Source organism: Mandrillus leucophaeus, unplaced genomic scaffold, assembly GCF_000951045.1.
Source record: "Mandrillus leucophaeus isolate KB7577 unplaced genomic scaffold, Mleu.le_1.0 Scaffold81, whole genome shotgun sequence".
Classification (NCBI taxonomy): Eukaryota; Metazoa; Chordata; class Mammalia; order Primates; family Cercopithecidae; genus Mandrillus; species Mandrillus leucophaeus.
In genome coordinates, this window is record NW_012108808.1 from 287824 (window position 1) to 303346 (window position 15523).

Here is a 15523-nt window from a genome sequence, read left to right on the forward strand (position 1 = left end):
AAAAAAAAACAACCCAAAAAAATAAAAAAAAAAGAAAGGGAGAAAGGCAATTTTAAAAATACATTTTGGCTTTAGTTTGTGAATGTTGTGTGCAAGTGACAAACAATCTTTTCTTTTTTTCTGAGAGACAGTGTCTCACTGTTGCCCAGGCTGGTCTCAAACTCCTGGCCTCGAGTGATCCTCCTGCCTCAGCCTCCTGAGTAGCTAAGATTACAGGCATGAGCAATCATCTTTATCTTAGTAGAAAACTTTTAGAATGCCCCAGCAATGGCTATATCTAAAATAAACAGGTATTTGCCCTCCATAAATCAAATAGATGTGGCCAAATCAATATATCCCTTGCCTATACAATTATATCGAACACATCCCTATATAGTTACATATCAAATATTGAATATTCAGCTAATGATCAAAAAAGATGAACACAGTCACAAATATCCCCTTCCTTCATATTCAGCCTTCAACCAAAAGTCTTTCTAAGGCAGCATATAACAAAGCTAATAACAAATTGACGAATTAAAGGGGCATACTAGGAAAAATGGAGAAATAATGCCATTTGCTCTGAAAAATACTTCATTTTTATCTTAAGAATCAGATATGTTTAATATCTGCATATAACTTAATACGCATTTTATCCATTACATTTTTAAAGTATAATCTAAGGCTTTAAAAGGTATCTTTTTTTTTATAGTAATTCAAAATTACAGAAGATGCCTTTCCTATAATTGAAGTTATTGATCAATTGAAGGTATAACCAGACTGAAATATACAGCAGCTTCTTGAAGAATGGCAGAAATAAAGTGAAAGTTCTAAATTCTTCTCTGAATTTTTCAGCTATTGCTAATGGAAGGTGCTGCCAATATAATAGGTAACACAGTTTTGTCTAACACTGGTCCAAGTAATCATCATATCTTATTTATTTTTATTTTTATTTTTTTTGAGACGGAGTCTCGCTGTGTCACCCAGGCTGGAGTGCAGTGGCACGATCTTGGCTCACTGCAAGTTCCGCTTCCTGGGTCCACACCGTTCTCCTGCCTCAGCCTCCCGAGTAGCTGGGACTACAGGCACCTACCACCATGCCCGGCTAATTTTTTTGTATTTTCAGTAGAGATGGGGTTTCACTGTGTTAGCCAGGATGGTCTCGATCTCCTGACCTCGTGATCTGCCGTGCCCGGCCCTTATTTCTTAAGAATAGAAAACTGTAGAAGTTTGCATAGTAGATCATCTGGTTAGACCTCAGTCCTATGGTGAGAAAATTCTCTATAAAAGCTACATGGCCCATGATGTCATCCACCACCACATAAGCATATAAAATACATGATAAGGCTCTCCAGGAAAAAACATTCACAAGAAATAATGACTTCTTTCATCAGCTTAAAAGTGGGAAGAACTTATTTGATTAAAACCCTCTTTAAAATCGATTGTCTTGTTAGACTTCCCCTACCCATAATGAAATCATTACAGGGTTCTAATGTCAGGTGGAGAAGTGTTGACTGTGGAGTTGTTTAGCCTCTGATTCTAGGATAAACCAAACAGTTAAATAATTCCCAAAAGTACAAAACAGACATTCCCCTCAAGTTACCCGGGCTTCTACAGGTACTTTTCAAGTGACCTACAAGCCCTATATTTTAAACAGCCACAGAAGTCAGAACCAAATTCAGGTTTCCAGCAAACACTGTAAACTGCAGTTCCCTGTGGCAGCCTGTCAGGTGGTCAGGCAGTCTGAAGGACTCTGGGTTCCTCTGCAATTGCTGTCATGACCACGAGCCTCTCACGTTCTACTTGGCTGGCCGTCCAGGTCTGAGGGAGTGAGAGCCAACAACCGCTTACTCAGCAGCGCATTGTGTCGCTTCAGGTATTCAATGGTGTCTCCTTGCTTTTCAACAATTTCTTCTAGGCCTGAAATAGTCCTGCAAATAATCAAGATATAAACGGGTTACACATATTCCCCAATACTCATTAGTGTCTTTGCAAACGAGTACCTATGAGTTTTTAGTAAAGCATATTGTATTTGTTACCTTTTCTTAGATGTCAGAAGCCAGGGCAATATTGCCAAATAAGAATATTTTCCTAAATCATTTTAGTAACTTCTACTCTTGAAATAAATTTAAAATGTTATAAACTTTCACAACTCTACATTTTAAAAAAGGTCATCACTGCTTTATTTAAGAAAGATCCTAATTTGTTAGAGTAAGATAATTGAGTATAAGTGATCAACTTAAATGGCATTTAAAGATAAGTAAAGGCAAAATTCATTCAATAATCAAATGACGATTAAAATAGACAACTCTGATCATGAGAAACAATTTTTTAAATGTATGGCATTTATTTCTTTTTGCATTTCTCCTTTTTTCTCCCATACCACAAACATGTATCTTTTTGCACTTGACACAAATAAAAATACTATTTAAGTATATAAAACAAACAAACAAAAAATCTAACTCCTTCCTACACTACTGCCCCAACCCACTTTGGTCTCACTGCTCAGAAGTAATAGCTATAAAGTGTTTTTAATTTCTTTTCTTTTTCTCTTTTGAGACAGAGTCTCCCTGTCTCCCAGGCTGGAGTGCAGTGGTGCGATTTCAGCTCACTGCAAGCTCCGCCTCCCGGGTTCACGCCATTCTCCTGCCTCAGTCTCCCAAGTAGCTGGGACTACAGGTGCCCGCCACCATGCCCAGCCAATTTTTGGTATTTTTAGTAGAGATGGGGTTTCACCGTGTTAGCCAGGATGGTCTCGATCTCCTGACCTCATGATCCGCCCACCTCGGCCTCCCAAAGTGCTGCGATTACAGGCGTGAGCCACCGTGCCCAGCGAGTGTTTTTAATTTCCTTCCACTAATTTAAGATATTAGTATTAGGAATAGTGATGATGATAATGATAATGACAATAATATGCCAGATAAATTTTAATGTTGACTAAAAATTACCTATTCAAGAAATAAAATGTTATTGGATGTGTTTTACTCAGATATCCTATATGTGCTAAAAGGGAAATATTTCAAGGGATGGTGAGAAATTCAGTATGAAAAATATCACATGGGAATGGTCCCATGTGAACAAAAAAGATTTATTCTTAGAAATAGTTATGCTTATAAATAATGTGGTTACAGGAATGGGCTATGTAACCACGTTACTATTATTATTATTTTCTGAGACACAGTCTAGCTCTGTCATTCAGGCTGGAGTGCAGTGGCATGATCTCCGTTCACTGCAACCTCCGCCTCCTGGGTTTAAGCGATTCTCCTACCTCAGCCTCCTGGGTAGCTGGGATTACCGGCGCCCACCACCACGCCCAGCTAATTTTTGTATACTTAGCAGAGATGGGGTTTCACCATGCTGACCAGGCTGGTCTGAACTGACCTCAGGTGATCCACCCGCCTCAGCCTCACAAAGTGCTGAGACTACAGGCATGAGCCACCACGTCCGGCATAAACTAAATTTTATTGACCCCAAGTTAACTCCATGAGGTGAAGGGAATACATTTTAAAGTTTTCCATTAAGTCATAAGAGGGCAATATTAGGTAAACTCTTCAGTGCTCAGGGAGAACAAGATGAAATATGAAAAGGGTCAAGGTCAGGAAGACCAGTCTCTGAATTTAATAAGCCCAAAAGTTAACAAAGAGATAATCAAGAATTGATACTAAAGTTATTCCTCTATTTAGGATAGAATGAAGAAAAAGAGTCAATAAAATAAGAAGGCAGATCATGGTAGGTGAAAAGTGACAAAAAAGGTTGCATTTTCTGGCTGGGCGCGGTGGCTCAAGCCTGTAATCCCAGCACTTTGGGAGGCCGAGACGGGCGGATCATGAGGTCTGGAGATAGAGATCATCCTGGCTAAAACGGTGAAACCCCGTCTCTACTAAAAAAATACAAAAAATACAAAAAACTAGCCGGGCATGGTGGCGGGCACCTGTAGTCCCAGCTACTCGGGAGGCTGAGGCTAGAGAATCGCTTGAACCTGGGAGGCAGAGGTTGCAGTGAGCCAGGATCGTGCCATTGCACTCCAGCCTGGGCAACAGAGTGAGACTCCTCTCAAAAAAAAAAAAAGAGAAAAAAAAGAAAAAAAAAAGAAAGAAAAAAAGAACCACAGACGTGACGCAGATAAAGAAGAAAAGGGGTCTGAAGTCTGAGCTTTGGGCACACCAATCTTTAGGAGTCTGCAAGGCGAAGGGGAGCAGGATAAAGAGACTGAAAAAGGAAGGGCCGGCAAGGAAACCAGGAGAGCCCAGGGAAGCATTTCAAGGAACAGGCAGTGGTTAACTGTGCCCACTGCCATTGAGAGGCAAAAACAAGGACCAAGAGTCAGTTCACTCTGGATTGGGCAAAGTAGAGGCCATCGGAGGGACTGCAGGGGAAGATGGGAGTAGGGTGACCAGTAAGGAGACTCTTGCATATCCAGGTGAGAGATGTTAGTGGCAGTGGAGGTAGAGAGCAGTGGTTGGATTATTATTTTATTTTTATTTTTATTTCATTTATTTATTTAGAGACAGAGTCTCACTCAGTTTATTTATTTATTTATTTAGAGACAGAGTCTCACTCAGTTTATTTATTTATTTATTTAGGGACAGAGTCTCACTCTGTCACCCAGGCTGGAGTGCAGTGGTGCCATCTTGGCTCACCTCAATCTCCACCTCCCGGGTTCAAGTGATTCTTCTGTTTCAGCCTCCCAAGTAGCTGAGATTACAGGTGTGAGCCACTGCACCCGGCCAGATTATTATTTTAGAGACAGACCCAACAGGACTTGCTGATGGGTTATCTGGGTGGAGGTGGGGTGAAGGAAGTCAAGGATGATGCCAGCTTTCCGGCCTGAGCAACGTGTTGAAGAGCCATGCTACTTCCCAAGATGGGGTGGGGAGAAGGTTGAATTTGAGTTGGGAGAGGGCTCTGTGTTGGACACATTAAGTTTGCAGACATCCAACTGGAGATGCTGATGGCTAATGAGAAAGTCAGATACACAAATCTGGACCACAGGGGAAATACACAGTTGGAGATACATGTTTAGGAGTCAGCAGCATATTTATGGGATCTATTTTTCTGTTGTTGTTTATATCCACTTAATACTCATACAGAGTTTAAAAAAAAAAAAAGGTTCACAATGAAAAACAACAATTCCCTCCCTCGCTCCTCATGATCCACCACCTCTGAGTTTCAGGTCCAAAGGTAGCCACTTTCAACTCTTTGTAACTGTTTCTTCTATATTTCTCTCTGTATTTCTAAATAATGAGATTATACAATTTCTTGATTTTTCCATGTTTGCTATTTATCTGCAGACTTTCTATATAAGAAATTAGAATTTAGCTCTCTTACTTTCCCCAAATCCATATACATATAAATTTAATGTCTTCTTTCTTGTAGCCTCTTAATCCAGTAAGCAATATTCCAATTTTGGGTTAAATCAATATTCAGAATCTGTAATATCACTATGTAGATATTAGCCACAGTTAAATAAATATGTAACAGTTGGCTAAATATTAGCTAGAGTTAAGCCATGTAAATCAGCCTTCTGATTTACCTAGAATTAATAATCACCTCGTTTTTTGTTTATATAGTTTTGTTTTTTGAGTCAGGGTCTCACTCTGTCGCCCAGGATGGAGTGCAGTGGCTGTCTGCAGCCTCAGTCTCCTGGCCTCAATCAATCCTCTCACCTCAGCCTCTTGAGTGGCTGGGACCACAGGTGCCTGCCACCACACTTGGCTAATTTTTTGTACTTTTGCAGAGACAGGGTTTTGGCATGTTGCCCAGGCTGGTCTTGAACTCCAGGGCTTCAGTGATCCACCCATCTTGACCTTCCAAAGTGCTGAGATCACAGGCGTGAGCCACTACACGGGCCTGTATAGTTTTTTACATCTACTTTAGCCCCAAGATCTCCAACAGATGTGAATGATATTTTAATTACCATGGAAGTCACTTAGGGAGAGACTGTATAGAAACAAGGGAGGGCAGACCGGGCTGGCTGTTCGGGAGGCTAAAGTGGGAGGATTACTTGAGCCCAGGAGTTTGAGGCCAGCCTGGGCAACACAGAGAGACTCCATCCCTTAAAAAGAAAGAAACAGGCCGGGCGAGGTGGCTCATGCCTGTAATCCCAGCACTTTGGGAAGCCGAGGCTGGCGGATCACCTGAGGTCAGGCGTTTGAGACCAGCCTGACTAACATGGAGAAACCCCATCTCTACTAAAAATACAAAATTAGCCAGGCTGCCGCATGCCTGTAATCCCATCTACTGGGGAGGCTGAGGCAGGAGAATCGCTTGAAACTGGGAGGTGGAGGTTGCAGTGAGCCAAGATCATGCCATTGCACACCAGCCTGGGCAACAAGAGCAAAACTCCATCTTAAAAAAAAAAAGAAAAAAGAAAAAAACAAAGACACCTATAAAAAAAGGTGCTTTGGTCGGGCGCGGTGGCTCACACCTGTATTCCCAGCACTTTGGGAGGCCAAGGCAGGTGGATCACGAGGTCAGGAGATCGAGACCATCCTGGCTAACACGGTGAAATCCCATCTCTACTAAAAATACAAACAAAATTAGCCGGGCGTGGTGGCGGGCGCCTGTAGTCCCAGCTACTCGCGAGGCTGAGGCAGGAGAATGGTGTGAACCCGGGAGGCGCAGCTTGCAGTGAGCCGAGATTGCACCACTGCACTCCAGCCTGGGCTACAGAGCGAGACTCTGTCTCAAAAAAAAAAAAAAAAAAAAGGTGCTTCAAAGAGGGAGTAACCAGTTAATGATGTCAAAAGCTCTTTAGAGGTTAAGTAGGTTGGCTAAGTGGTTAATCTTACTTTTGCATCAAATATATGGCCTGTTTAATACATTTACATATCCTGATTTAGACTTGATTTCATACAGCTGAAAGGAAATAAACAAATCAAACAAATGTAAAAGTACATATACACGATCACAAATTCCAAGCATCAGAATGGTTTCTAGCTTTCTAGGGGAAAAAACTCAATTATTTTATTTCTTACCTACATCTTACCTGAATCCAGTCTCCGAGGTAATGTTGCTGGGGTAAGCATAGATTTTTTCTTCCTCAAGTATATCAGGCTCTGGTTTAGCTTTATTAAATCTCTGGATTTTCACTAAAATAATAAAGTCATTATTATATCGAATTCTGAAAAACAAGCCTAGTTTCATTTTTTCAAATTATGCTAATTTGCTGTTCTTATTAACGTCCTCGAATATTTCAAAGTCTACTATGTGCCAGGCCTGTTCTAAGCTCTGCAAATACAGGGATTGCATTAGTCTTGAAAATAGCAATAATAGCTGACATTTATCGTGCACTTAGAACACATGAGGCACAGTTTAAATGTTTTACATGGATGCCCTCATTCAGTTCTCATAACCACCTGCATGAAGTGGATGCACTTATTACCCCCCAGTGAAGCCCAGAGAAGTTGAGCAACCAGTCAGCCATCTAATTCAGAAATCATGACTTCCTCTGGTCCAGGGGAAAACAGAGATAATAAGCCGACATTCTAAGACAGTATGGAAAGTACCTTCAACAGAAGCTTGTGCAAGAGGCTTGCACAAGGAGTTGTCAAGCTGCTTTTTGGCCTGGAAAGCAGTGCTTAACTCAACAGGAGATATTAGAGAGGGGAAAGAGGATAGAGCTTGAGCCCATCCTTGAGAGAAACACAGGAATTAATCACACAGACTAGGAGAATAAAGAAGGGTGCTTCAGGTGCAGGAGGAGTCGGAACAAATGCTATGGTCTTGAGAAGCTACACGTATGTATGGGTGTGAGGGTGTATGGACAAGGGGTGAGGTTGGGAAGGTGGGCAGAGAATGCATCAGGAGTGGCTGGTGTGTCATGCAAGGCATTTACTTTTTTTTTTTTTTTCTTGAGACAGAGTCTTGCTCTGTCATCCAACCTTGGCTCACTGCAACCTCCGTCTCTGCCTCCTAGATTCAAGCAATTCTCCCACCTCAGCCTCCCAACTGGGATTACAGGTGTGCGCCACCACACCCAGCTAATTTTTTTGTATTTTCAGTAGAGATGGTGTTTCACCATGTTGGCCAGGCTGGTCTCAAATTCCTGGGCTCAAGTGATCCGCCCGCCTTGGCCTCCCAAAGTGCTGGGATTACAGGCGTGAGTCACCAGGCCCGGCCTAAGGCATTTAGATTTTATCCTCAGAGCAACCGGCAGTCATTGAAAGGATCTCACCATCATCCTTGAAGAGCAGGCTATGTAGAGGCCATTCAAGGAGAACCTTTCAGGCCCAGCATGATGGCTCATGTCTGTAATCCCACCACTTTGGGAGGCCGAGGCAGGTAGATGATCTGACCTCCGGAGTTTGAGACCAGCCCGGTGAACATGGTGAGATGCCGTCTTTATTAAAAATACAAAATTTAGCTGGGCATGGTGGTAGGCACCTATAATCCTAGCCACTCAGGAGGCTGAGGCAGGAGAATCTCTTAAACCCAGGAGGCGGAGGTTGCAGTGAGCTGAGATCGCGCCATTGCACTCCAGCCTGGGCGACGAGAGCGAAACTCTGTCTCAAAAAAAAAAAAAAAAAAGAAAAGAAAATGCTTTTTATGCCACATGAAAACTTCAGATTTTTTTTCCTTCAGCTGTTAGAAAACTCTGGGCAGGGAAGCTGTTAACAATCAGAGTTAAGTATGAACAAGATCACATTGGCAGGAATAAGAAATATGAATCAGTGGACAGAGGGAAAGAGACCTGTTATGTGTCTATTGGATACAGCCATGCAAGAGATGATGAGTACCTACCTAACCAAGGCAGTGAGTGGCAGGGACCAAAGAAAAGAGACAGAGCTGAAAGACAGGTCCTGTCTGTCAGTAAGACTGATGACTGACGATCCCCAATCCTATCCAGTTCTTGGGGAGTGAGGTAGAAGGAAGAAGGTAGATGACTCCTACGTTTCTAGGATGGGCTGGTATTGTTAACTGAGCTAGAAGAGGAGGGTTAGGATGGAGGGAAATTTTGAAGAAAATTATGTTCTGTTCAATTCTGATCTTGTTGGTACCTGTGGGACATGTGGATGAAAACTTCACTAAGCAGATGAATATATAAAATTTGGGACCAGGTGTGGTGGGTCATGCCTGTAATCCCAGCACTTTGGGAGGCCCAGGCGGGCAGATCACCTGAGGTCAGGAGTTAGAGACCATCCTGGCTAACATGACGAAACCCCACCTCTATTAAAGTGCTAGCCTCCTAAAGTGCTAGGATTACAGACATGAGCCACTGTCCCTGGCCTATTTCTTAATTTTTAATTTTAAATGTCAAGCTAACATTTCAGCTGCCTTCAGAGAAGCAAAAGTTTGCAGATGTTTTTGTTGTTGTTGTCTTAGGAGACAGGGTCTTACTCTGTCACCCAGGCTGGAGTGCGGGCATGTGATCTCGGCTCATTGCAACCTCTGCCTCCCAGGCTCTAGTGATCCTCCCACTTTAGCCTCCCGAGGGGTTGGGACCACAGTTGTGCACCACCATACCTGGCTAATTTTTTTGTATTTTTTGTAGAGATGGATTTCATCATGTTGCCCAGGCTGGTCTTGAACTCCAGAGCTCAAGTGATCCTCCTGCCTCAGTCTCCCAAAGTGCTGGGATTACAAGCTTGAACCACCTTTCCCAGCCCAAAAAGTACATGTCTTGTTTTAATGAAAAAGGTTCACTTGCGTTGACAAAAATTTATTAATGACACAATCTTAAAAGAATGGGGTCTCACAGGTGGTGGCTGTACCTTCCTCTTGGTTTGAAATTAAAGAAGTCTGCATGTGGTCACCACTCAGATACACAGAGAACTTCCTTGTCGCTAAGATAATGGGCTATACTTTACACTGGGAGGAAAGGAAGCAGTTCGAGGTTCCTATAAGAACAGGCTCATTGTAATTCTCACCTGTGTAAATGAGGAGACATATCAGGGAACAGATGAGTTCCAGGGCCAAGAGGGCCAGAATGAGGTCAAGATACAATCTGCCGGGCTCTGGGAAGGAGTGCTGCATGCACAGTATGAGGAGAAGCACTGTGTTGCCTGAGGAGGAGAAACATAAAACACAGCGTGTGATGAGAAAGACATATATGGTCTTTGTCCAATAGATAGTTGGCCTTTGTCTGGTTCCTTATACAGAGCTCCTAAAACACTTGTTAATTTCCTGCGTGATCAGAGCCTTCAGAAATGAAGACCCAGGCCAGGTGCAGTGGCTCACACCTGTAATTTCGGCATTTTGTAAAGCCAAAGCAAGAGGATTGCTTGAGCCCAGGTGGTCAAGATCAGCTTAGGCAACATAGCAAGACCCCATATCTACAAAACAATATAAAAAATTAGCCAGGCATGGTGGCACACATCTGTAGTTCCAGCTACCTGGGAGGCTAAGGTGGGAGGATTGCTTGAGCCTGGGAGGTTGAGGCTGCAGTGAGCTGAGGTCGTGCCACTGCACTCCAGCCTGGGCAACAGAGCAAGACCCTATCGCAAACAAACAAACAAACAAACAAACAAAACTAAAAAAAAAAAAAAAAAAGAAAAGAAATGAAAGACCCAGAGAAAACTATTCTTATGCTTAGGTTTGATGAAGAATGGACAGCCATGTAGAAATGTGATTGGACAAAGTATGATCTAATAGGAATAGACTGAAAGGCGTAACCCAGTAAGGCCTGTCTATTCAGATTCTTCTTGGCGTCTCTGTGTAGACTCCTCACCCCCAACCCTCCTGCCATATAGGGCAGGACCCCTCTGAAATAAGGGTCTTCAAGGGAAAAGGGTAAAGGGAGAAAGTGACCTTTCTAGATTTGATGGCCTGCTTTGGGAGAGAGGAATCTAGTTTCTACGGCCTGCCTTTGGGAAGAAGCGTTCTGGTTTCTATGACTGGCCAGGGGAGAAAGAAGGACAAGAAACAGGAGGGCAGGAAGGCAGACAGACTTTGCTTCTGAGCCCCTTCCAATCTCCGTTAGTTTGGAGTACTCAGCATGCCAGAGCCCTGCACTTTGGAGTATGGTGTTCTGAATCCCAACAGGTATATTTGGTTTTTGTATAGAGTTCCTAAAACTCTTGGAATTTCCTGCTAGAAGTGTCTTTTAGGCTGGGCGCAGTGGCTCAGGTCTGTCATCCTAACACTTTGGGAGGCCAAGGTGGGCGGATCACCTGAGGTTGGGAGTTTGAGACCAGCCTGACCAACATGGAGAAACCCCGTCTCTACTAAAAATACAAAATTGGCTGGGCGTGGTGGCGCATGCCTGTAATCCCAGCTACTTGGGAGGCTGAGGCAGGAGAATCACTTGAACCCGGGAGGTGGAAGTTGCAGTGAGCCGAGATCGTGGCACTGCACTCCAGCCTAGGCAACAAGAGCGAAACTCCATCTCAAAACAAAAACAAAAAAAACAAAAACAAAAAAGGTATGGTGGCGGCACATGCCTGTAGTCCCAGCTACTTGAGAGTTTGAGGCAGGAGAATCGCTTGAACCCGGGAGGCGGAGGTTGCGGTGAGCCGAGATCGTGGCACTGCACTCCAGCCTGGGCAACAAGAGCGAAACTCCATCTCAAAAAAAACAAAAAAAAAAACCCCAAAAAACAAAAAAAACAAAAAAGGCATCGTGGCGGGACATACCTATAGTCCCACCTACTTGAGAGTTTGAGGCAGGAGAATCGCTTGAACCCGGGAGGCAGAGGTTGCAGTGAGCCGAGATCACACCACTGTACTCCAGCCTGGTGACAGAGCGAGACTCCATTTCAAAAAAAAAAAAAATCTATTGAACAATGAGTTCTGATGAACTTCCGGGTTGCCGGGAGGGTGGTGCACCCCAACTCCATGTGGACAGAAGCTCCTGTACTTGGGACCCTGCTAGACCTCAGGCAATGTACCTCTTCATCTGGCTGTTCATCTATCTCCTTTATAACAAACCAGAAAACATAAGTGTCCCCCTGAGTTTTGTGAACCATTCTAGCAAATTACAGAACTCAAGAAGAGAGGGGCCAGGTGTGGTGGCTCACACTCGTAATCCCAACACTTTGGGAGGCCGAGGCAGGTGGATCACTTGAGGTCAGGAGTTCGAGAGCAGTATGGCCAACGTGGCGAAACTCTGTCTCCACTAAAAATACAAAAATTAGCCGGTGTGGTGGTGCACATCTGTAATCCCAGCTACCTGGGAGGCTGACACAGGAGAATCACTTGATCCCGGAAGGCGGAGGTTGCAGTGAGCTGAGATCGCACCACTGCACTCCAGCTTGGGAGACAGAGAGAGATTCTGTCTCAAAAAAAAAGACGTCATAGAAACCCGAGTTTATAACTGGTACGTCGGAAGTATGGGAAGCACGGTCTTTAAACGGACATCTGAAATGAGGAGAGCCTTGTGGGACTGAGCCCTTTAATTTGTGGGATCTAAGACTATCTGTGGATAGATGGTGCTATAATTGGATTAAGTTGAAGAACACCCAGTTGGTGTCTGCTGGAGAACTGAATTAAACTGTTGTAGGGGAAACTCTACACATCTAGTTTAGTAAGAAGTGTTCTGTATAGGAACATAGAAAAGCAGTTTTTTCAGACAACATGTTAGAGCTCAGCACTGACACCCACCAGGGCATACCTGCACACAAAACTATTTATTCTTAGCAGCAAAGGAAGTTAAAGGATGAAAACAAAATACTGCTAAATTTGGGGGAAAATGGAAAAAAATCTACAAATCTAAGAGTTAATAATGGCCCATAATACAAATATATAAAAACTTGAACTTTCTTAAAAACTTAGGAATAATTTTTTGCTTTATAGAATTATTAACAATTACTTCCTTTGGGTACCCAATGCAAGTAAAAAGTGATGCCATTTTTAGAAGTTTGCATTTAAGACACAAAAAAGAAAAAAAAAACGTTTGCATTAGACCAGTTCTTCAGGACCCACATGGTGGGAATCCTAGGAGCCCATTCTGGTCACCTCGTACAGCAACAGCAGAACTAAAGGATGATTAAGAGTGTGTCCATGATCCAGACTACCTGTATGAAAACCCAGGACAAGTTACCTAGTACCTCTGTTCTTCCAGTCCCCATCTAAAAAATGGGGATAACAGTACCTTCCTCAGAATGCTGGTCTTTTTTTTTTTTTTTTCTGAGTTGGAGTCGCTCTGCTGACCTCACTGGAGTGCAAAGGCACAATCTCAGCTCACTGCAACCTCCGCCTCCCAGGTTCAAGCGATTCTCCTGCCTCAGCCTCCTGAGCAGCTGGGATTACAGGCGTGCACCATCAGTCCCGCTAATTTTTGTATTTTTAGTAGAAACTGGGTTTCACCATGTTAGCCAGGCTGGTCTTGAACTCCTGACCGCAAGTGATCTGTAAGCCTCGGCCTCCCAAAGTGCCTGGCCCACAGTGCTATTCTGGGGAGTGAGTTAATATGTGAAAAATTCTTAGAACAGTGCCTGGCCTGTAAATATTCAATAAATATTACCTGTTTCCACCCCCACCACACACTCAGTATATCTATTACTTACTTATGAGGACCAGGACCATTTCAACCTCATTTTGCACTTTTATTCTGACAAATGTCAAAGAGAAGTTCAGGGGCAGACTCTGTAGCATCTTATCTTAGAATTTTCTAAAACTTATTTAACATATTTATGTGAGTCTGATCCTGAGAGGGAAAATGCTTAATTTATCTTCTATTGCTTGACACAAAAGAAATGATTGTCAGCCAAAGAGCCTTGCTGAAAGAACTCCCAATTCAAACTAACTACACAAGCCTAGGAGTTTGAGACTACAGTGAGCTATGACAGCGCAACTACACTCCAGCCTGGGCAACAGAGCGAGACCTTGTCTCTAAAACAAACAAACAAAACAAAAAACAAAACAAAAAAAGTTTTGACAAAATATCACTGAATTAAAAAAAAAAAAGTAATGACACAAAGTTACCTTCTAGCAGGTCCACTCACGCAATGACCTGTCACAGTATATTAGCATATTGACAGATTCTTTGTAAATCAGTTTTGTGAACAAGATAAATACAGGTTTTTGGTTTTTTTCTTTTCTTTTCTTTTCTTTTTTTGAGATGGAGTCTTGCTCTGTCACCAAGGCTGGAGTGCAGTGGCATAATCTCGGCTCACTGCAACCTCCGCCTCCCAGGTTCATGTGATTCTCCTGCCTCAGCCTCCCAAGTAGCTGGGATTACAGGCATGTGCCACCACGCCCGGCTAATTTTTGTGTTTTTCATAGAGACGGGTTTTCACCATGTTGGTCAGGCTGGTCTTGAACTCCTGACCTCGTGATTCGCCTGCTTCGGACTCCCAAAGTGCTGGGATTACAGGTGTTAGCCACCCCGCCCGGCCAATACGGTTTTACAACATTTAGGGAAGAAATACACACTAGGAAAAAAAAAAACTTCTGCAGAGAAATGAAAAGAGTTTTCAAAGGATTTTAAAAGTACTGGGCAAATCCTATGTACCAGCAAGTTCACAGTCTGGTGGGAAAGCAATAGTGAAATAAAACATTCCTTATAATGGCATGTGCTGTGGACATTACACAACTACCCTCCTTGAAGAAGACCACCCCATATAATATCTTAGTTCAGATGAAAGTCACTTCACCTCTGGGTTACCACATCAGCCTCCTTACCAGTTTTGTGCTAACCAAACACACTCTCCAGTTCTACAGTAATAGTCTAACAGCTGGTGTCTTTTTTTTTTTGAGACAGAGTCTTACTCTGTTGCCCAGGCTGGTGAGATCTCAGCTCACTGTAACCTCTGCCTCCCCAGTTCAAGCGATTCTTGGCCTCCCTAGTAGCTGGAATTACAGGCGCCTGCCATGCCACCATGCCCAGCTAATTTTTGTATTTGTTTTGTTTTTTTTTTGATTTGCAGTTTTGCTCTTGTTGCCCAGGAGGGAGTGCAATGGTGCAATCTCAGCTTACTGTAACCTCCGCCTCCCTGGTTCAAGCGATTCTTCTGTTTCAGCCTCCTGAGTAGCTGAGATTACACATGCCCGCCACCATACCTGGCTAATTTTTTGTATTTTTAGCAGAGATGGAGTTTCACCATGTTGGCCAGACTGGTCTCGAACTCCTGACCTCAGGTGATCCGCCCACCTCGGCCTCCTAAAGTGCTGGGATTACAGGCTTTAGCCATGGCACCTGGCCTAATTTTTGTATTTTTAACAGAGACAGGTTTTCACCATGTTGGCCAGGCTGTTCTGGAACCCCTGGCCTCAAGTGACCGGCCTGCCTTGGCCTCCCAAAGTGCTGGGATTACAGGAGTGAGCTACCGAGCCCGGCCTAGTTTAGTGTTTTTTAAATGGTTTTATAACCATAGACACAGTCTAAGTGTTTTTTGGTTTATGTCACTCACCATTTTAAAAAGATTCTAGGCTGGCGGTGGCTCCTGAGGTCAAAAGTTCGAGACCAGCCTGACCAACATGGAGAAACCCCATCTCTACTAAAAATACAAAATTAGCTGGGTGTGGTGGCGCATGCCTGTAATCCCAGCTACTTGGGAGGCTGAGGCAGAAGAATCGCTGAACCCGGGAGGCGGCGGTTGCAGTGAGCTGAGATCCTGCCATTGCACTCCAGCCTGGGCGACAGAGCGAGACTCTGTCTCAAAAAA

General features: G+C 43.5%; 1 protein-coding gene across 1 annotated transcript in view; it reads right to left on the bottom strand.

Annotated features, from left to right (window-relative positions):
* Nucleotides 1-121: 121 nt before the first annotated feature.
* TMEM192 (transmembrane protein 192) overlaps nucleotides 122-15523 on the bottom strand; it is a 38712-nt gene continuing 23310 nt past the window's right edge. Inside the window, exons 4-6 of the mRNA XM_011967771.1 lie at nucleotides 9849-9983; nucleotides 6968-7070; nucleotides 122-1910 (exon numbers count right to left, since the gene is read on the bottom strand). Of these exons, the coding sequence (XP_011823161.1) occupies nucleotides 1772-1910; nucleotides 6968-7070; nucleotides 9849-9983 (377 nt within the window). The 3' untranslated portion in view covers nucleotides 122-1771. The remainder of the gene's footprint in view (nucleotides 1911-6967; nucleotides 7071-9848; nucleotides 9984-15523) is intronic.